The sequence below is a fragment of the Neomonachus schauinslandi genome, chromosome 8 (genome assembly GCF_002201575.2).
Source record: "Neomonachus schauinslandi chromosome 8, ASM220157v2, whole genome shotgun sequence".
In the NCBI taxonomy this organism is placed as follows: Eukaryota; Metazoa; Chordata; class Mammalia; order Carnivora; family Phocidae; genus Neomonachus; species Neomonachus schauinslandi.
The window spans coordinates 32327125-32348872 of record NC_058410.1 but is presented as its reverse complement, the minus strand read 5'-3'; the positions used below and the strand labels follow the sequence as shown (position 1 = coordinate 32348872).

Sequence of the window (21748 nt, the reverse complement as noted above, 5' to 3'; positions counted from 1 at the left end):
ATGGTAGCAGATGCCAAGGGGCTGTGAGAGGACAGAGGACAGGGTGCTCTTGGTACAGTTGGGAGGAGTGAGTAGAATGACCGTGAAAGGGGACATAATTACGCCATAACAGGTGGGAACTGTGACTCACGCTCATAAACCAGAGTGCATGGTCACCTTAAGAATAGGAGTCAGACTGGGTATTTACCCCAAAGATACAAATGTAGTGATTCGAAGGGGCACCTGCACCCCAATGTTTATGGTAGCAATATCTACAATAGCCAAACTATGGAAAGAGCCTAGATGTCCATCAACAGATGAATGGAAAAAGAAGATGTGGTATATATCTACAATGGAATCTATGCAGCCATCAAAAAATGAAATCTTGCCATTTGCGACGATGTGGATGGAACTAGAGGGTATTATGCTAAACGAAATAAGTCAATCCTAGAAAGACAATTTTCATATGATCTCACTGATACGAGGAATTTGAGAAACAAGACAGAGGATCATAGGGGAAGGGAGGGAAAAATGAACAAAGACAAGCCAGAGAGGAAGACAAACAATAAGAGACTCTTAACTCAGGAAACAAACTGAGGGTTGCTGGAGTGGAAGGGGGTGGGAGGCATGGGGTGGCTGGGTGATGGACATTGGGGAGGGTGTGTTCTATGGTGAGCACTGTGAATTGTGTAAGACTGATGAATCACAGACCGGTACCCCTGAAACAAATAATACATTATATGTTAATAATTAAAAAAAAAAAAAAGAATAGGAGTCAGGAGGGGCACCTGGGTGGCTCTGTGGGTTAGGCATCTGCCTTTGGCTCAGGTCATGATCCTGGGGTCCTGGAATCGAGCCTCGTATAGAGCTCCCTGCTCAGCGGGGAGTCTGCTTGTCCCTCTCCCTCTGCCCCTCCCTCCTGCTCACTCTCTCTCAAGTAAATAAATAAAATCTTAAAAAAAAAAAAAAAAGAAAGAAAGAAAAGAATGGGAATCAGGAAAGCAACTCAAGAGTTGATGGATTTAATAGTAGATTGAGCCAGTTTGAATTCAAGTCCTACTCTGTCCCTTATTAACTGTGGGACCATGAACATGTTACTTAACTTCTTTAAACCTCAAGTTTCCGGGTCTTCCCACCTGGAAATTCCAGATGGTGGAAATAGCACCATCCATGCATGTTACCATGACAATTTTATGAGGTAATGTACTAAAGCTCTTGACAGTAATTGGCTTGTAAAAGTCTTTCTCAAAAAAGAAAAAAAGCTATCATTTTATGATAGTACTATAAGAGATTTACACGTTTTTCCCAATCCATTGTTATTATATTTTCCTATTCACTGAAAAAAATAATGACCAGTTATGTCAGTTAAAATTTATTCACTTAAACCTTGTCAGTTCAATGCACTATGGTGATGAAGTGTAGAAAAATTTTAAAACACAAAAGAATGTAAACAATAAAATAGAAATGAACTCCAATTCACTATTCAGAGATAACCACTATTTATACTACCTTGATATATTTCCTTTTCGTTTTCTGTGCGTGTATGTTTACTAAGAAATACTAAATATATTTAAAAATGAGGGGTGCCTGGGTGGCTCAGTCAGTTAAGTGTCTGCCTTAGGCTCAGGTCATGGTCTCAGGGTTCTGGGATGGAGCTCCACAACGGGCTCCCTGCTTAGGTATAAATCTCCATTTGTACTCTAAGAATTTATGAGGACAAATGCCCAGAAGTTAGCTGTTAGATTATAGGGTATGCGTCTTTTTAACTCGCTGGTTAGGCATTGTCACGTGATCTCCGGCCCGCATGTAACCATGAAGACTTCTATGGAGGTGTCCGTGGACTCCCCTCCCCAACACTGGGCATTATCATGAATGCCTTTGCAGCTGAATACCATTGTGGAGGTTGAACATTTTTCTCAGATATTTATTGGCCAGCAGTTTATCTTCCTTTGTTGAAAACATGGTTTAATTTTTTTAATTTGTTTATAGAAATTTAAGGAATTGGTATTTGATACATGTGGTAGCATGGATGCTGGGCTCTGATGTCCTACTTCAAAATCCGGAAGTTTCAGAGAAGGAAAAGTATTCAGTTTTTACTCCCTTAGATAGGGATTTCATTAATTAAAATTTAATTCATGAAGACAATCTTAACTCCAATTTCTTTTTCCCCCTTAGGTAATTCAAGCCTTACAGTTGGTAGATAAGGCTTTTGGAATGTTGATGGAAGGCCTAAAACAGCGGAACTTACACAACTGTGTCAATATTATCCTTTTGGCAGACCATGGTATATTTTTCTTTTTAAATCATATTTTATCATTGCTTATGTCTTATCACTTCAAGGAGCATGCAAAAATGATAAGTGATATTTTAAAATCTGTACTTCCAGACCTAGAAGCTCTTGAATGAGCAAGGAACAAGTTTTGTGGTAGGCTGTGATGAATAGAGGACTAAAACTAAAATTTCTAGTTTATTCTAACATTCATTCTGAAAAATCCATCCATATACTTACTTTTCTGTAAAAAGTAAGGGATATGGCTGGGTTGTTGTTCAATCAAATATTTTTTGAGTGCCTATTCAATGTCAAGTACTTTACCAGATGTGGTGTGTTTGGAGGTGCATAAAGCAGATATGGGCCTCTTCCAGATGGAGTGATCCTCTCTAGGTTAGTCAAGCTAAGCTCCAAAGGCTGTGAAGGAACCAGGCATGGAGGAGAGGAGGAAAAGGACTATGTCTACAGAACTTCTGTTCATATTTTAGGACATCAAGATAACGAGAAACAGAGAAACATTAAAAATTTCTAAAATGTTTTCTTAACACATTGTCCTATTGTTTGAAAATTAAAGGGAACCATTTTAATTGTGCATTTTGTTAGAAGAAATTATAAAACATAAAATAAGTGTATGAATAAATATGAAAATAAAAATTTAGGTGTAGTGGGAAGAATCTTTAAATAGTAAAGGTTTAACTACCGAATCTTTTTTTAAAGTGCATGCTGCTTAAATAAACTTAAATAATATACTTAAGATATAATTAGCTTTCTCCAGATGATTTTCTTCTTTGAAATTAGTTGATTTATGTTGAACAAATGATCTGTTTATAATTCTTGTTTATTCTTCTCTTATAAGCATGACCCTTCTCCACTGTCAGAATTTTCAAGTTCTGCCATTTAGAGTGAAATCATAGGGTAAATTGTGTAAGTGCTCAGTGAAACGTGGTTTGAGATCTGTAACATAGAGTATCCCCGATTTGACATGATCAAAGACAACTGATTGTTACTATCTATGTATATATTCAGTGGATTTTTTTTTTAATTCAGGAATGGATCAGACTTACTGTGACAAGGTGGAATATATGACTAATTATTTTCCTCGAATAAACTTCTACATGTATGAAGGGCCTGCACCTCGTATCAGGGCTCGTAACATACCTCATGACTTTTATAGTTGTAAGTATGAAGATGCCCATGTGAAAAAAAAAAACGGTAAAATCGAAAGTGAACAACCATACTTCCTGATTCTGGGGATGTAGAGATTGCCAAGCCCCCTCCTGTGACTTGGGAAGACCACACAGAGCAAAGGAGAAATTCCCTTCCTTGTTTAAATATAGTCAGTCTATAAAGTCTATGGTAATATTTAATGTTGTTAAGTTAAAACATATTCTACTTAATCATATTAATATTAATAAAATATTAATTAAAACAAAAACATTAATATTAATAAAATATTAATATATTCTACTTATATCCATATAAGTAGATATATATAATAAATAATACATAATGAAATATAGTCTACTTACATTAATAAATCCTAGTTATTAAAACATCAGTTATTTAAATTAAAATATTAATATTAATAAGATTTAATATATTCTACTTAATTGTTAGGTTAAAATATATTCTTAAATTCTAAAATAATTCTTTGCTTAAAATAATTTCTTATTTAATCTTACCAGATCACTGTCATTAATAAGTGTATATATCAAATTCATCTGAGTTGTTCACATTTGTAATGTGATTTTTTTTTTTCCCTTTTGAAACAGTTAATTCTGAAGAAATCGTTAGGAACCTCAGTGTAAGTATACAGTGCCCTAATACATATCTATAAGGTAATATAATGTCTTTAAAATCTGGTTTGGAAGAAATTTGTATTCTGTATTTCTGAGCCCAAGCCACTTGTCATTTATTTTTGAAACCCTCTGTTGACATTATTTTATTTGCATATCAGTTGCTTTTATCTTAGGTATTTCCATTTGCAGTCGCCACCCCTACCCCAGAGATTAGTCTGGGGGACTCCTAGTTTATTTAAGTATAGGTAGCATGCAATTATAGTAAAAAATGTTAGGATGAAATGTGAATGACTAAAGGTGAGAAAAGACAGGGAGAAGAGTGTTACTGTAACCTCTGCATTCCGATGTAGAAATGACTATTAGAGCAATTCTTTAGAGCCTTAATCACTCCTTTTTTCTCTTATACCTTCTGGTATTCTGATCGTGAGTACACTTGGTAGGCAATCTTAGCCCATGCGGGGAAGGGCATACAGGCAGTGTATTCATGCTGCTCAGAGGGGCACTTCAGAATTTTCAACATGTGGACTCTCTAAAACCACATATTGTTGCTCTTTTCCCCATCACCTCATGAGCCGTACAACTGAAGCCCTGTTGGTGAGGAGGGGCAAATCTCTAACAATCCCAGTGGTGCAGGGGGATTGGATACCACAGGCTTTGGAAATCCATTACCTGGCATCGTAAATACAGGCTGGGCCTGGAGCCAAAGAACCCCGAAGAAATGGATCATCATTTCATACAGTCGCCCACGAGTCCCAGGAAATACTGCGTGAGGCCGTGCAATATTCCTGGTAATGCTGGTCGGAGGTCCTGTACTGAGCTTATATTGGACAAAGATAACCAAACATGAACAGGGACTCCTTAGTTCAACAAGGTTCTGGCTGCATGACCAACAACAGCATCAACTTTGTTCTTAGATAAAATGACCCAAGTTTTCCCAGCGTTAAGGTCTTCAGCCTAAATTCTCAAATGCAGAGTATAACCTTGTCCTTCTTCGGAAGTTGGCAGCATGCCTCCAGTGTCCTCGGGATTTACTCTGGCTACACACCAGCTAGGAGAGTGTGACTGTCATATGACCTGTGGTCCTCGAGGGCACATTCTAGTCCTTTGTATCTTTGAGGAAGGAAGCTGCATACCCAACAGCTGCCATAGTGTACTTGCCTGGATGTTACAAAAATATTGGCTTCAGAAGGAAGTAATGATGGGGGCGCCTGGCTGACTCAATCAGTTAAGCATCTGCCTTTGTTTAGCTCAGGTCATGGTCTCTGGGTCCTGAAATCGAGTCCTGCATTGGGCTCCCTGCTCAACGGGGAGCCTGCTTCTCCCTCTCCCCTGCCCCTGCTCATGCTCTCTTTCTCTCTCTCTCTCTCAAATAAATAAAATCTTTAAAAAAAAAAAAAAGAAGTAATGATGAATTAAAAAGAAAAAGAAGAAGCCTGGTAAAGATACCAAAATAGGCAAGAAAAAAACTGGCCGAAATATCTGTGCAATAAATAATTTCTCTTCCCCTCATTTTAGAACTCTCCTTGCTCTATTGTCCATACTTCTTTTTAAATTGTGTTTTGTTCAATTTCATGGTGTCTTTTTTTCTTCTATAAATTGAGCACAAAATAGTGACACAGGCTTAAAATATTTATGAGATGATTGAGACTTAAATAAGAATGAGGAAGCAGAAAAAAAGGTAATTTTCCCATATTCTTACCTGTATGGTTTTTTCTCTTGTTTCTCAAAAAGGTCACTTCCTTACCTCTTTTTTTAGATAACTGTGAATTGCATTTTTACACAGTTTTAACATATGCCATCAAGTTACTGCAGTAATTATTAAAGAAACAACATTTCACTCATTTGTAAGAGATTCATGAATTTTTCACAAATAAGGAGCCTATGCTAGGTCTCAAAAACTTTTGACTTGATTTGGGATTTAAGTCAATGAAGGTCATTTCAAGGGCAAATTGAATCCATTGTAAGAGGATTTTGGTGCAATTAAACTGATTTTTAAAATTTTTACTGGTATTTACTAGTGTGTTATATACTTTTCATATATAATTTAAATTCAAAAGTTGTATTTGCCACTTGAAATCTAGACATATCCACTGTCTGTCAACAAAGGAGGGGAGGTTTATGGTAGCTTAAGATACATACACAGGAATAAAAACTTAAAACGTCAAACACCAAATCATAATTTAAATCATTTTTAATTGTAATTTAAATATTGTTGCAACAACAAAAATAACATAATTGGGGAATGTGACCACATTGATAATAGGTTTAATATCCTTATTTTATTAGCCAAGCTTAAATCCTCTTTCTTTTAAAAAGTGCTTAATTGTCTTAGAAGATGAAATTGTTGAATTAGCTTGCATATTTTTATAACTTATATGAAGAAAGAATTTACCTATTTTTTTTTAGTGCCGGAAACCTGATCAGCATTTCAAACCCTATTTGACTCCTGATTTGCCAAAACGACTACACTTTGCCAAAAATGTTAGAATTGACAAAGCTCATCTTTTGGTGGATCAGCAGTGGCTGGCTGTGAGGTTTGTGCATCTATTTACTTGTCTCGTAATACTTTTAACAACCGTCTTTCAATATAAATTACCTTAATTTTACCCACTATTATGATCATGGCATCTTTCCTGAGTAGGGGTATTTGCTTGACTTTTTATGCTACCTAGCACTTCTGCATTTGAAACCCCTGTTATTAGGGGGCCAATCTTAGCATCCTAATCCTCACAATATAGAGAAGCAGGGAAGAAGGCTGACGCTGTTTATAGACCACTCCAGAAACTGTTAGCACCAGCACATTGCTAACCCCCACTTGGGTCTTTTTCAGATGGTAGATGGATGGGAAGATGATATCTGCTGTCTTGCAGGTTGGTAATAAGAAACTGATTAGATGGCTCTTTGAGATCTTTGTCATCTTTGTGGTTTTCATGAAAGAGCACCTTCATGGCTCGAAGGCCAAGCTAACCAATTAGGTGTTAACATTTATTTCTTTTTTCTAGTTATCATTCACATTGATTGTTGAGCATTTGCAAATTGTAATTGTGCTTAGAGAAAATAAAAACCATTCTGAATCACCTCATCCCAAGATAACCAATTAATTCATTGGTTTCACAAAATCATATTGGTTTGTTACTGTGTGTGCTGGGCCTTGCTCCAGGCCTTTGGGATACAGACAGGATTCTCGTCCAATGACAAAGGCTGAGAATAAGGCAGCAAACAAATACATACACACTTTTTGGTAGTTTAACTAATGTTTCCTGTTTTTAGACTTCATTCCAGTGTTGTTGTTGTTGTTGTTTTTCCACGAGCATAAGTGGTTTGAAATGGAATCAGGATCGTATTATTTTCTGGCCTATTTGTATGCTATGTAATGCCGGAGGATACAGAGGACAATGGGAATACAGAGTCTGAAAGATATGTTTCACAAAGAGGAGACAAAAAAAGTTGAGGTATTGGGCTCTAATATAACTGTGTGCAGGATGAGGAACTGGGGTTTTCGCAGAACCTGTTGTATGACGTAACGGGGAAACCCAAGCAGTACAGGGTTAGGCCAGAGAGTGTGCATGTTCACGCCTGACCGCTAGATGGCGCTGGCCTCTCTTCTTGGGATTGGAGTTTCATAACCCTTTGTGAAGCTCAGTGGCTTTACTGTGTGGCTCACCGTAGCATTCTCCGGAAGAATTAAAAAGACTAAGCTTTACTAATATTAAGAATATAAGGCTTTTAGTAATGTAGGCATGTATTATGTAAACAAGTATATGTCCAAATGTGGGTAAATTCTCCAAATATTTACTGTTGAGACTATGTGGTGGAAGAAGTTAGGAGGCCACTGGTACAAAATGACGAAGTGCCCATCCATCTTATAACATGACCTATGGGTTATGAGTCCAGGCACCAGAATACCTCTGGGTATTACACATTAATATCTAGTCTCAAATTATGAGCTTTGTACATTTAATAGCTAGCAGTGAGATGTTCAAGGCTGAGAGTTCAAGACCTGCCTCCACACCTAGCTTGTGAGAACTTAAATTAATGTCTCAGGACTTCATTTTCATCATCTGTAACACCAAATTAGCCTGGTTTTATTATTCTCTTGATATTAAAGTAAACTAATTTATACCAAAGGAAATGTTGATGACAGCCCAAACCAGGGAGTCTCGTCTGATTAAGTCCTGAGTTCACTCTACCTCCAACTCTTAACACATGAATGTCAGGCTACCTGGTTTCTACATTAAAGTATGCTGTTTTAGTTATAATGTCCAGTATTTGATAACTAGATTAGATCTCTTTTCCAGAATTAGAGCAAATTTCATCATTTAGTGTAATCTATCATCACCATCATTATCCTTATTTTGCCTAAAATGTGCTGGATTTTACTTATTTGGGGAAACCCAATTATCTGAAACTACAACTGAGGTATTGTTAAAATGCCCCCTTAAAGAACATGAATAATAGCTTTTTTTTTTTTTAAGATTTTATTTATTTGAGAGAGAGCGCACGAGACCGGGTGGGGGGGTAGGGCGGGGTAGAGGGAGAAGCAGACTCCCCACTGAGCAGGGAGCCCAATGCAGGACTAGATCCCGGGACTCCAGGATCATGACCTGAGCTGAAGGCAGTTGCTTAACCAACTGAGCCACCCAGGCGCCCAGGCGCTTTTTATGTTATGATCGGAAAGTGACAAATACTTCCCAGGCACCTTTCCTTTTTTTTTAAGTCATTTTATTTATTTATTTATTTTTTTAAGTGATTTTATTTTTTTAAATTTTTTATTTTTTAAGATTTTATTTATTTATTTGTCAGAGAGAGAGAGAGAGCACAAGCAGAGGGAGAAGCAGTTTCTCTGTTGAGCAAGGAACCCGATGTGCAACTCTATCCCAGGACCCTGGGATCATGACCTGAGCTGAAGGCAGACGCTTAATGACTGAGCCACCCAGGCGCCCCTCCCAGGCACCTTTCTAAGAAATGGGGGTAGACACAGTCCCCATCCTAAGGATCTTTGCGCAGGCAAGGAAGAAGACAACAATTATAATCAGGTGTAACAAATACTGCTCGAGGATCAAGTACAAGGTACAAGGAAACAAAAAGAGTGATTACACAGCCCAGGTGTGGATGTCAGAGAATGTCAGAGGATGGTTCCTGGTGGGTGTGATTCCTGCTCTGGGTTTTGAAGACTCAGGATGGGATAGGCTAAATGCTGTCAAGTACAGCAGGTCTGCCCCAGGCAGTTGTGCAGAGGCGCTCAGCCAAGATGAGAGGCAGTGGAAACAGAACCCTTGCTCAGCTCACTGAGCCCTGACGGGGGGTTATGTCTGCAGGTGGAAACAGACCACTTTTCTTTGCTGGAAGGCATCCATCCAAGCCTCGAGCACTGCCAGGCTGTATCTTCTCAGAGGTGCTTCTTTCTTGAAATACTCTGCCCAGAGCAGTGGGGCACCTTTTTTAAAGCCAGCAGCTGCTCTGGGGCAAGGAAGGGTAGAAATAGGTTTGCAGGCAGAAGGACTAGGTTCCAGCAATTTCAAGTAGTTCTGTATCGCTAGAGCACCGGGTAAATGAAGCTGCTCTCCTCCTGAAGGACCTTACCTGTCATGACTAAGACCTGGGACTTTGACTGTAAAGAAAACAGAAAAATGGTGGCTAGTGCTGAATATGTGGATATGTGGATTTGCACTGCAGAGAGCTCACAGTGTTCAGTATAAGTGGGGTTGTGTGTGTGTGTGTGTGTGTGTGTGTGTTATGTGGGAAGATTCTGAAATTCAGAGTCAGGATAACCAATTAGGAACTTTGTTCAGGTCAGAAGTAATAAGGATCTAGCTTAGAATGAGGCAGAAGAGGAGAGCAGGAGAAAATGTGAAAGGGACTACACAAGTGCATAGGACTTGGCAGCTTCCTGGGGCTCAGGAAAGAAGTCTTGTTCATCTCCCATCTATGTCATTACTCAGCTGTGGCAAAGAAACTGGCCCTGATTTCAACTTTCTTAATTAGACATGGAGAAGATAAAAGAGAATTTGTTCCAGAAGTTTTCATAGGGTACTTGGAAGTGGAGCTAAATCATGACAGATAAAATCAACTCATCTTTTCCAAATGCTGGCTTCTATTTTTCCATATGTAATTTCCAGAGTCTAATGGTTGGAAAGCATAAACATGAGCGGTTAGAAGAGCAAATTTTTAAAATTTTCACTTGAAAAGAATAGAAAATCGTGTTTTTTCAAACACTATTTTTTATCTTTTACTTCTGAATAAGTATTGACTTTCATATTGACTAAAGTTTCCTAATTGAGTTGGGTCAGATGTTGAAAATATTAAATATTTTTCTGAAAATAGAAAGATATAGAAAGGATCAATTTTAGAAAATTTTACCAATGACTTGGTGCTAAAGACCTTTTTTCTTCTTTCATTAATGAATCCTCTAGCCTCCCACATGGAATTTAAAACTTAATTATCCCCAGATAGTTCCAATCTTGATGGAACCAAATTTCTCTGCAATAAAGATAAAAATATTTTTTAAACAACTCTTTCCTTATGCCAAAAATTTTATTGGAATTAACCAAGGTAATGAACTGGCACCTTTGGATAATTGAATTCAAACCCCTTATAAATAGGACTCCTCTTGTTTTTCTCATTCCAGCTAGTCCTTAGCCTCTCCTTTCTTCCCTCTATTAAGTGTAGCCTGCCCTGCTTGGTGTAATGATTTATTTTTTATTCTGTGATTTATTTTTATTTAAGCTGAGTGAGAGTCATTTATGAATGTTTTAAAGTTAATTTTTTAAGACACTAAAGTCCTGCTTACAACGTAAAAACCAACGAAAACATTGTGTGTGTGGGTATTTGCCTGAGGAGTGGGAGGTGGGAGTGGGAAAGCAAATGAGAAAAATCTCTTAAGGCCAACTGTTGGGAAGAGAAGTCTTTTTTTTTTTCCATTAGAGACCTAATTTGACATTGTTGCTTTAAAAAAAAAAATCTAGGTTTATTTATTGCCATTTTGTTTTCATGTATAAAAACAAACTATGTATAAAATTGCTAATACTGCTCAACTCAAATACTAAAATATGAGAAGGTGGGCAAAAGACTAATTACATTTGAAAAGTCATTCAAGTAATAGGGCAACAGCCTATGGAAGAATGGCCCCCAAATTAAAAATAAACTCTGAATTTACAAGAATATACTAGCTTCTTCTGACCAAGTGTTATAATTAACATTCCCTCCATATTCTTTATACTTTTATATTATTTCCCTAGATATCTCTGGTGTAAAATAGTAATCAATATTTTTTTCCCAGTTTCAAAGACTTATTTCTAAAGTACTGAAATGCATTAAGTAGTATATTAGTCAAACTATTCTTGATCACACAGACATTAATTAATGTGTAAGATACAGATAAGCTTGAAGACAATTTCAAATTCTTTTTTTTTTTAAATCCATGCCTTTGTTATTATCTTGTTTTCAATGTCTAAGGGTCAAAGGCTTTTGAATTCTATTTACAGATTCTGGAATTCTCCTTCCTTCTCTCCTGCCATTCTGTTTGTTCCTCTGTGGTTATGAATTTGAGCACAAAAAGAACTATATTTATGCCGTTGTTGACAGAAAAATATATTTATATAAAAGCAGAAGGTACATAAAAATCCATTAAAGCTCAGTTTATAATAAGATTTCATATCAGTGTATTGATTGCAATGTAACATTATTATTTCTTTAAAGGAGTAAAGCATATTCATCCTGTGGAGGAGGCAATCATGGTTATAACAACGAGTTTAAGAGCATGGAGGTAACTTACTGCTTTATTATTTTTTTAACATATTTACTGAGCACGTACTTTGTAATAGGCAATCTTCAGGACCCTTAAATACAGCTGTGAACAAAACCCATAAGGATCCCTGCCCTCAAGAAGCTTTCATTCTAACAGATGAATATAGACAATTGGTGTAATAAGGAAATAATATTATTTGGTATGTTAGGGGATAAGTGCCATGGGAAATAAAAGTAAAGCAGAGTAGGTAGACCTTGCGGGTGTTTCAGGGTACCATGGGGGCATATGCAATTTTACATAAGGTGTAGAGGGTCAGATTCATCGAGATGATATTTGAACAGAGGCTTGCAGGAGCTGAAAGATTCTACCTTTCAAATATTGAGGGGACAAGCGTCCCAGGCCAAGGAAATGGCCAGTGCAAAGGCCTGAAGGTGGCAGTGTGCCTGGTATGTTGGGGACGGGAGAGCCTTCATAAGCTGTTGGAAGGATGTTAGACCGTAGCTGACTCCAGAGGAAGGATTGAGGGTTCATTTGGGTACGTTAAGTCCCAAATATTTATTAGACATGCAAGTGGAGATGTTATAGAGGCACCTGAAGAGAGTCTGTCTATCCAGAGATACAAAAATTTGAGTTTTAGGTATGTAAATTATTTAAAAGATATGTAGCTAGAGATGATCGTCAGAAACTGAGTATAGATAGAAAGGAAGACCAAGAACTGAGCTCTAAGCAAATCTACTTGAAGAGGTTGAAAGAAAAAGAGTCACTAGCAAAGACACTTAGAAGTAAAACCAGTGGGGAGGGAAGAAAACTAGGAGCATAGTGTGTCCTGGAAGCCCAGGGGAGAGTCTGTTAGGGGGAGTCCATGAGTCAAGTGTAGCTGATGTTCGCCTATAGGTAAAGCTTAATGATTTTTTGCAACCTGGTTATCTTATCTATTTCCATTAATAATACACACACACACACTCCTTCCCAAATAAAGAAAATGTGTTGGATTTTCTTTATGAATATACTGGCTTTTTTTTTTAAGATTTTATTTATTTATTTGAGACAGAATGAGAGACAGAGAGCATGAGAGGGGGGAGGGTCAGAGGGAGAAGCAGACTCCCCGCCGAGCAGGGAGCCCGACGCGGGGCTCGATCCCGGGACTCCAGGATCGTGACCTGAGCTGAAGGCAGTCGCTCAACCGACTGAGCCACCCAGGCGCCCTGGATATACTGGCTTTTAACATTGTCATGATGAGCTATAGATCTTTGTAAACATTTGATAAGTCTCTGGAGACAGAGTGCTTCTCTGTTAAATACAGTAGTATTTGATAATTAAGTTAATTACTATAACGAAAACTTATGCCCCCAGTTCTTTGCTAATTATCTTGGAAAAAAAGATTATCTATCTATCTATCTATCTATCTGGCCCTGTTATCAAAAAAATAATTGTTTATTTATATTTGACACTTTTTTTTTTTTAAAGATTTTCTTTATTTATTTGAGAGAGAGAGAGAATGAGAGACAGAGAGCACGAGAGGGAAGAGGGCAGAGGGGGAAGCAGACCCCCCACTGAGCAGGGAGCCCGATGTGGGACTCGATCCCGGGACTCCAGGATCATGACCTGAGTCGAAGGCAGTCGCTTAACCAACTGAGCCACCCAGGCGCCCTATATTTGACACTTTTATTCTAGTTATTTACAATCTGAAAATATTCGATGTGTTATTAATAATATATTTCACATGAATTAATTAAATGTAAATAAAAGTATTTAGGTTTCTTCATCCTAAAAGTAAAGGGGAGATATATTTGAGAAATCAGTGGGTTAGTATAAGGTGTAAAAAAAATTTAGTGTTTAGAGACTTAAACGGTTTTTGTCACGTATTAACATATTTGAACAATGATATGAAAGGATTGTGAAAAGAATATCTGATGTTATTGGATGAATTTCTAATTTATACTGTCTAGCTATGGTAGAACTGTGTTGATGCTGGTTGTCCATTGTGGCTTGTTTCTCCTGGTCTGTTGACATACAAAGTACTGTGGAAGCAGGTACATTTAGCAAAAGTAAATACAATATAGATTATATTTGACTGGGATGGTTGGAATCTCAATCATAGATGCAAATGATATAAAAATCATTTTCAGATCTGAAAAGAAATCCTTACAATAGCCTCAGACACAATTGGAGAGCTGGGACAGAAGGAAAATGTCTCTTCCAATATCTGTTTTTGAGTTTAGATGACATCTAGTAACAGTAGGACTATTACCACCTAGGCTATCTTCTTGGCACATGGACCGAGTTTTAAAGAGAAGACTGAAATTGAGCCATTTGAAAATATTGAAATCTATAACCTAATGTGTGGTGAGTATATCTATATAAATTTAACATCAAAATGTGGATACAGTTTTAAAAATATGTATTTTGAAATTGGTAATAAACTGAATCCCAGAAATGGATGCTTTGCCCTAAGAAGACAGAAAGTAGAGAAGATGAGAATGAATCATCATTTAGAATTATTCAGCAATAAGGGTGAATCTTTCTATTCGCTGGGAATGATTTAGATCTCAGGAAACCAGCTTTTCTATCAGTTAGTTACTATTTGAAAGCTTTGTAAAACTTAGATAAATAAAATTACATTTCTAACTTTTCAAAGCAGGAAAAGACCCCTAAAAGCACAAGTATTTTCTTGTAATTACAGAGAAAAAGCTTCTGGCATAAAAGGATGATAAAAGGCCTTTTTGGATTTACACTTTCGAATTACACTTACTGTTTAAAAAAAAAAACAAAACTTAAAGAATTAGAGTTTTAGGGGATCTCCTCTACTTTTGTGCCTACAGCTTACTTCAGAGCATTGTACTAATAAATCATTTATCTCGGCAAGGCAATGGGTAAGTTGTCATTTCACCTTGAGCTTTAGGAATTCTGACGTAAATACATTCACAATTGTCATTCCTAATCTTGCCAAAGGCCTGTGGTGATTGAATATGACTTAGAAACCAAAGAGTATCCATTTGAAAATAATGTGTTGTAGCCTTAACAACTTTGGCTCTTGGTTCCCAAGCTGAAGTTTGTGGTCAGGGACGCTGGCCCTTTGCGGGGAGGCTTAGAAGGAACCAGATAGAATTTCAGTTCTAAGAGAGATCTATTTGGTGGTATTCAGCAGGAGCCACTTAAAAGACTATGTTTGTGGGGGCGCCTGGGTGGCTCAGTCGTTGAGCGTCTGCCTTCGGCTCAGGTCATGATCCCGGGGTCCTGGGATCGAGCCCCGCATCGGGCTCCCTGCTCGGCGGGAGGCCCGCTTCTCCCTCTCCCACTCCCCCTGCTTGTGCTCCCTCTCTCGCTGTGTCTCTCTCTGGCAAATAAATAAAATCTTTAAAAAAAAAAAAAAAGACTATGTTTGTAAAATATCTGTATATTGTATTGTTGTAGGAAAAAAATAGAAAAAGTTATCTAAATATTACACAAAATTTATGAGTTTAATTTTTTAAAGGTATCTGTCCTTAAAGAAGTTTCGTATAAAACTAAGTAAATATACTATAAGTAAGATTGTAAATTAACTTCTTCAAAATTATTTTTGGTAAAAGTATAGCTTTTTATGCTAGAAAACCAGGATATGCTTAAGGAACAAAGTGATCATTTAAGTAATGATACTTTTCTCTGGAGGAGCAGAAACAGTTCCTGAAAGAGCGTGTAGCTTCTATAACAAATGTTCCCATTGTCTAGAAAGAGGAAATGATAGAAATCCTAGAAGGGGGGGTGGGGGGGAGTGTATGCGCCTGGGTGGCTCAGTAGGTTAAGTGTTGGACTCTTGGTTTCGGCCCACGTCATGATTTCAGGGTAGCGGGATGGAGCTTTACATTGGGCTCTGTGCTCAGTGGGGAGTCTACTTGGGATTCTCCCTCTCCCTCTGCCCCCCACCACTCTCTCTCCCTCTCCAAAAAAAAAAAAAAAAAAATCCCTGGGGGAAGAGACACTAACCTGAAGACATATGCAGTACAAGATCGTGTTATAGCAGAATTTATTCAAGGAAGTTTTGTTTTCTTCCATCTGTGAGATAGATATTGTTGCCTTTTAATTTAAAACTACTTTGAATTTATTTTTAAACACAGATCTTCTACACATTCAACCAGCACCAAACAATGGCACCCATGGTAGTTTAAACCATCTTCTGAAGGTACCTTTTTATGAGCCAACCCATGCAGAGGAAGTGTCAAAGTTTTCTCTTTGTGGCTTTACTGTTCCATTGCCCACAGATGCTCTAAGTTGTTCATGCCCTGAGCTACAAAACGTAAGTAATAACTTTACACATCCATAAGAATGTAAAGGGGCAAGTTAATCTATAACCAGGGTTATAACCGGGGTAGCTGACCCCCAGGTTTGTGTTCTAGTTCAGATATTTACTAAGTAGATGTATGTGGTTTCTCTGAAACTTGTCTGGAGATGAGAGACGCATTGTAAGATTAAGTATGTGAATATGCTTTGTAAACTGGAAAGCACTGTTTGGACGTCATCAATTCCCTTGTGAGCTAAGTGTCCTTAACAATTCAACACAGTAGAATCTTGGAGCTCTCTTTGATTTCCTTCCTCTTACAGCTACAGGACCTCCTACAGGTCTTTTTAGTGGGTCGGGCACTTGGCTGAGCTCAGGAGCTTGGCTTCAGACCCCAAGAGACTCTCAGGAAGGTGAGACTCCAGCGCTAGGAGTTCCCCCACCCCCAAAAGGCAAGGAGTCAGAGCAGGAGCTCAGAACGCAAGCACCAACCCTACCTGTGAGAACTAGAGCACAGGGATGGGGGCTGGGATTTCAGGATGGAATTGGAGCCCAGTTGTCAGGAGTCCATCAGGTTAAAACCAATGTCAAGGTGCATTTGATGCCAAGTTCAAAATGTTGTAGAGCTAAATAAGTACCTGCTGCCTCTGGGAAGAATTATTCTTTATAGCCAGGAGTCAGCAAAGACTTGACTTTCTCTAATCCTCAAAACAACATTACACCACATAGATCAATAAGTATATAAATAAATGCTGACCAAAAGAGCCTTTAAAGGACAAAAGTCCGGTCAAGATTTCCAATAAAAATCAAATCCACAGCCTGGATCAGAGTAGGGGTGTTGGTTTCTTACCTACAGCTTACCTGAATGGAACCTCCATTTAAAATAATAATAATAACAACAACAATAATAATAATAATAATAATAAACATTACAACGTAGGCGTTTTTGTCTCCATTTGAGGAACAAAGAAGAGTCTGAGAAGTTAAGTAAACTGTCCAAGGTCACAGAAATTTGATCTACCTGACTGCAAACCTCCAAATTCTTCTTTGTAAAGAATGCACTTGGCTGTTCAAAGTGTGGTCACAGGAACAGCATCTGCCTCACTTGCAAGCTGGTCAGAGATCCAGAATCTGAGGCCCTACTGGGCTCAGGATTACTAATCAGAATTTGAATTTTAACAAGACCCTCAAGTGAGTTGTACTCATACTAAAGCCTGAGAAACTGAGGGATGTTGTCATTCCAGTTTAGTACTTGATTCTAGCTGTGGTCACAGTGCTTTGTCCCATTATCGGTTGTTATCTTTGTCAACTCCCACATAGAGTATCCCAAGCAGTAGTAGGATCTTTATATTTCTGAGCAAGTGGCGGAATTGGAATTTAAACTCAAGTTAGTTTGGCTTCTTTGTTGAGTAGTAAAATATTAGGGTATTACTGCAGAAATAATCCTGACCACCTTTTACATACATGTCTTAATCACTTCAACTTACTTTCTCTTTTCCCCATGTTGTCTTGCAGAATCCTTCTCTAGAACATGTGAATCAAATGCTAAATCTCTCTCAAGATGAAAGTAAGTCAATAGAAAACATGTCAAGTCTTTGGTGTTTAGGCCTAACAAAACACAATATTGCCTTTTTGGGATTCTTTAAAATAAGCTCCCAGAGGCTTTTGAACATAAAGATTGTATTGCCAATATACAGGAAGAAAAAACCCCACAAAACCATTATTATTATTACCTATTATCTTTTAAGTATTCTCGTGTTAAACTCACTAGGCCTGTTTCATGATTTTAAAATGGGGATACCTTCTTTGTAGAGTTTTTGTGACAATTAAATGAGTTAATATATGTGTGCACTTAGAATAGTGCCTGGCACACAATAAGAGTTTAGTAAATGTCTTGGTTGGTTGATAATCTTTTTATAATCTGTTGAGTGTTACTGCATGGCATGAATACCTTGTAGGTTTTTAAACTATCAATAATTGATGGATTTTTAGAATATAATAATAGGCAAATAAAAATAAATAAATACATTAGGGCATACTTTCTTTATAAAATTGCAAAATCATTCATATGATAATTATTAAGGTAGGTCATCTTTGTTACAAAGTATGTCCTTTTGGTTTTGAGGTTGTAGCTCTTCAAATACGTCCTGTGATCTGTTAGCTGCTTGGCCAAATTACTTTTCTAAACCCTAGTTTTGTAATATGTAGAATGGAAAATAACACTTGCTTCAGAGTTGTAAGAATTAGGAGGTTAAGTATGTAAAGTAATTATCACAGTAACTGGTATGTAATAAACCACCAGATGATAATTTTATGCACAGAAAGAAACATTCGCTAATTTTACCAACATTTTTATTTTATGTTATTTTCGTTTTAGTAACAGCGACGGAGAAACTAAATTTGCCATTTGGGAGGCCCAGGGTTATGCAGAAGAACAAGGAACACTGTCTTCTCTATCACAGGGAATATGTCAGTGGATTTGGAAAAGCTATCAAGATGCCCATGTGGAGCTCCTATACAGTACCGAAACCAGTGAGTTCCTGTGTCCATTGAGCCATGAAGGCTGGAAAAAATTTGTAGTTCTTGAATATTCTAAGAGTTGACTTTTGATTTTCAGTAGAGATCCCAAAGGGAGTTCACCGGTCTGTGTCTTGTAAGACAATGTCCCAGGTATTTCTTAAAGGTATTTATAGGTGCTGTGTGTGTGCAAAAGAGAACACGTTGTGTTTTGCCTGGAGAAATTAAAAGGTGTTCACAGGCCAATTGGTAAGGCAGGTAGAAAAGAAGATTTCCAAGAGAAACAACACGAAATACAGAAGCACACTATTTTGTCTATCCTACGTACGTGGTGGGTGCACCTAGAAGGTGATGCTAACTAGATTATAAAGGGCTTTATATTTATTTGATTGTTTAACAAATACTTTACCATCTGCTGTGTGTTATGTTAGGCACAAGGAACACAATGTGAGTGAGAAGTAATTCATCCCTGAAGCACTCTAATCCGTCAGGCTAGACTTACAGGTGTAGATGTGTTACGTCACATCTCTCCAGGCTGGGGTTGAGAATCCAACTGTTGAAATTCTCTTCCTTTTTCATTGTCTGGCAATCTCTCTTTTGATAAGTGACCTTGGGACATTTGGCTACCAAAAGAAAGAAAATGTCAGATGTCTATCTCACACCATATACAAAATTAAATTGCTGGTGGATTTATGGACCTAAATGTGAACAGCAAATTCATATTTTCCTTTGTGTATATCTTTATGACTTTGGGATAGAGAAGGATTTCTTGGGACACAGGAACAACAACAACAAAAATACAGAGGAAATTGACTAATTTGACTATATTAATGTAATGGGTGACAAAAAGACAGTTATGGACGAGACAGTATTTGCATTGTATATAAGAAACAAGAGATGAGTATCCAGAATGGTAATTAGGATCCAGAATAGCTAATAAATTTCTTCTACTAACCAAGAGAATGGCAAACATCTTCGTTAATAAATGGGCAATGACTATGAGCCAAGCAATTGAACCTCATTAGCAACCAGGGAAACATAAATGAAAGCAAAAATCAAAGTCTGCCAAAAATCAGTCAAAACATCCCTTCGGGGCAGGGATGGTTCTATTTAATGTATCCCAGCACAATAGAGCTGCCCAGTAAATGTTACCTGAATGAATGCATTGGCTAAATTAATCCCAACCATTATTTTAAAAGACTTAAGGAGAAAGTGGTACTTTCAATTAGAAGAGTAAATAAACAATCAGGAAGCTGTTCTTGTCAAGATAATCTTGATGTCTTAGATCCAAAGACTCTGATGATAAACCTCCACCTATTACTGTTCTTGCTAAGAGTATAGATACTCCACTTTTTATGGCCAGGAAGTGATTGATTGTATCTGGTTTATTTACTCTTCTTGTTCTAATTCAAGATTTCTGGAGAAAAATAAGCATATTTTCCCACTATTAATTGAAGCTTTGTGTGTTCTGAGCACCAACTCTGCTGCTGACAATGGTTTAATTGTGGCCCGCGGTAGGAGAGCATTGATGTTGTTTCCCAATGTGGGCAAATCTTTTACCAGCTGTTACCTGAGTTCATGTGTATGGTTAATGACAACATCACTTTCCTATTATGCAAAATGTCCAGTCTGTGACTTTCTTCAACACACTGTGGAACAACAATGTGAAGTTATTTATTCCTTTAAATAATTCCTGTTTGTGGTATTGAGAAGGGCAGTATATTCAAGGCCAGTCTTAGCATTCAATTCTCTATTTGGAAAAGTCCAGGTATCAGGGATTGTGTGGAGTTGAGGGGAATATTTATGTTTTTAATACTTTCCCCTTCTGTCTTGCATTCCTGAATTTATATGAGCTTTAGCAGAAACCAGAAGCAGAGAGATTTTAAGTGGGCTCAGACCAGGAGTTTAGTACAATTCTTTTTTGTTATTGTTTTAAAACTAGCTTCTTTGTTACCAAAAGTTCCTGTCCTTTCACTGATCCCACAGAACTACTTGTGTATTTCTCCCTCCATGTGACAGGATGGAATTCTAGCAATTTTCTGCTTTCTAATTCAGAAATTACTCTGTTAGTATGTTGTGGTTCAAGAAAATTACATACAAGGATGTTTTGAGATTCACATAAAAATGCTGTAAATCAGCCCTGTGTTTGAAAAATCAGACTTTAAATAAGCACTTTTTGGAGCATGGGCCCAATTGGCTTGTGCCTTTAAGTTTTATGGAGCTTTTGTTTTTCTGTGGTTTTGGTGGGTTTTCTAATTTTTGTTGTTGTTATTGTTATCTCAGAAGAGTTCTGGAGAAGGAGCTGTGATTTGAAATCGTGCTCCTGCAACAACAGCTTCAAAACTATTAGGGTTGATTAGACTGTATATGGGTTTCGCTTCTGGGCCCATCGAGTAGGACTACGTGAGCTGCTTTTTCTGTTGCTGGGTGCAAAATTGAAATTAAGAGCAAAAATTGCGATTATGTTTTAGAATATATACCTTATAAATTTAATGTAAATCAAAACACTTTTTCAGAGAAGAAAATCTAGCGCACTTGAAGAATGTTTCCCTCTCTCTTGATCTATATGTGTATATACGTCCCATATCACTGGATTTTTGAATAGCCTTTTTTTGTTTCAAAAGCTTATCAGCGCTAATATTATAAATCATGGCCCAATCATGTTTAATGATTCTTTAAAAAACTAGGAACATTATTATGTATCGGAAACATTTTTTTGGAACTATAAGAAATATTTTTCCCTAAAGAAAAAAACCACGTCCAGAAAAATAATAATTTTAAAAATATATAGTGATTATCCTTACCATAAGATCAGATGGTAACAATCCAATCTTCAAATAAATAAGTTTAGCTTTTATGTTCAGCCTACAGGTAAAGAGAGTCTATGACTTCAATAAAAATAATTTTATCCACTGTTCAAGTTTTATTTTAACCCCATGCCAGACTAGAAATGAAAGCATCTTGCTTTCCTGTCTATGCTCATCATCTACCTCTCTTGAAGAGTTTTGAGAGCTAGGGAGTTCAGATTTTATCTGAGTGTCTGAGTTCTATTTATTGTTTTCCTGACTTTCTATCCCCTGGCTTAAAAAACTCTAAAGAAGAGCTAGCAGGGTTGAAGCTGTTTCTATGTGTGGAGGTGGGGGGATGGTTCGCTGTGCCTTCTCTCAGGAGCCCAGGACTCA

At 37.4% G+C, this 21748-nt stretch overlaps 1 protein-coding gene across 1 annotated transcript in view; it reads left to right on the top strand.

The window, feature by feature from the left end:
- The window catches only part of ENPP3 (ectonucleotide pyrophosphatase/phosphodiesterase 3), a 77062-nt gene that overhangs the window by 40854 nt on the left and 14460 nt on the right, over window positions 1-21748 (top strand). The window contains exons 13-21 of the mRNA XM_021693297.2: window positions 2155-2263; window positions 3296-3424; window positions 4021-4052; window positions 6454-6581; window positions 11746-11812; window positions 14053-14140; window positions 15889-16067; window positions 17565-17616; window positions 18427-18581. Of these exons, the coding sequence (XP_021548972.1) occupies window positions 2155-2263; window positions 3296-3424; window positions 4021-4052; window positions 6454-6581; window positions 11746-11812; window positions 14053-14140; window positions 15889-16067; window positions 17565-17616; window positions 18427-18581 (939 nt within the window). The remainder of the gene's footprint in view (window positions 1-2154; window positions 2264-3295; window positions 3425-4020; window positions 4053-6453; window positions 6582-11745; window positions 11813-14052; window positions 14141-15888; window positions 16068-17564; window positions 17617-18426; window positions 18582-21748) is intronic.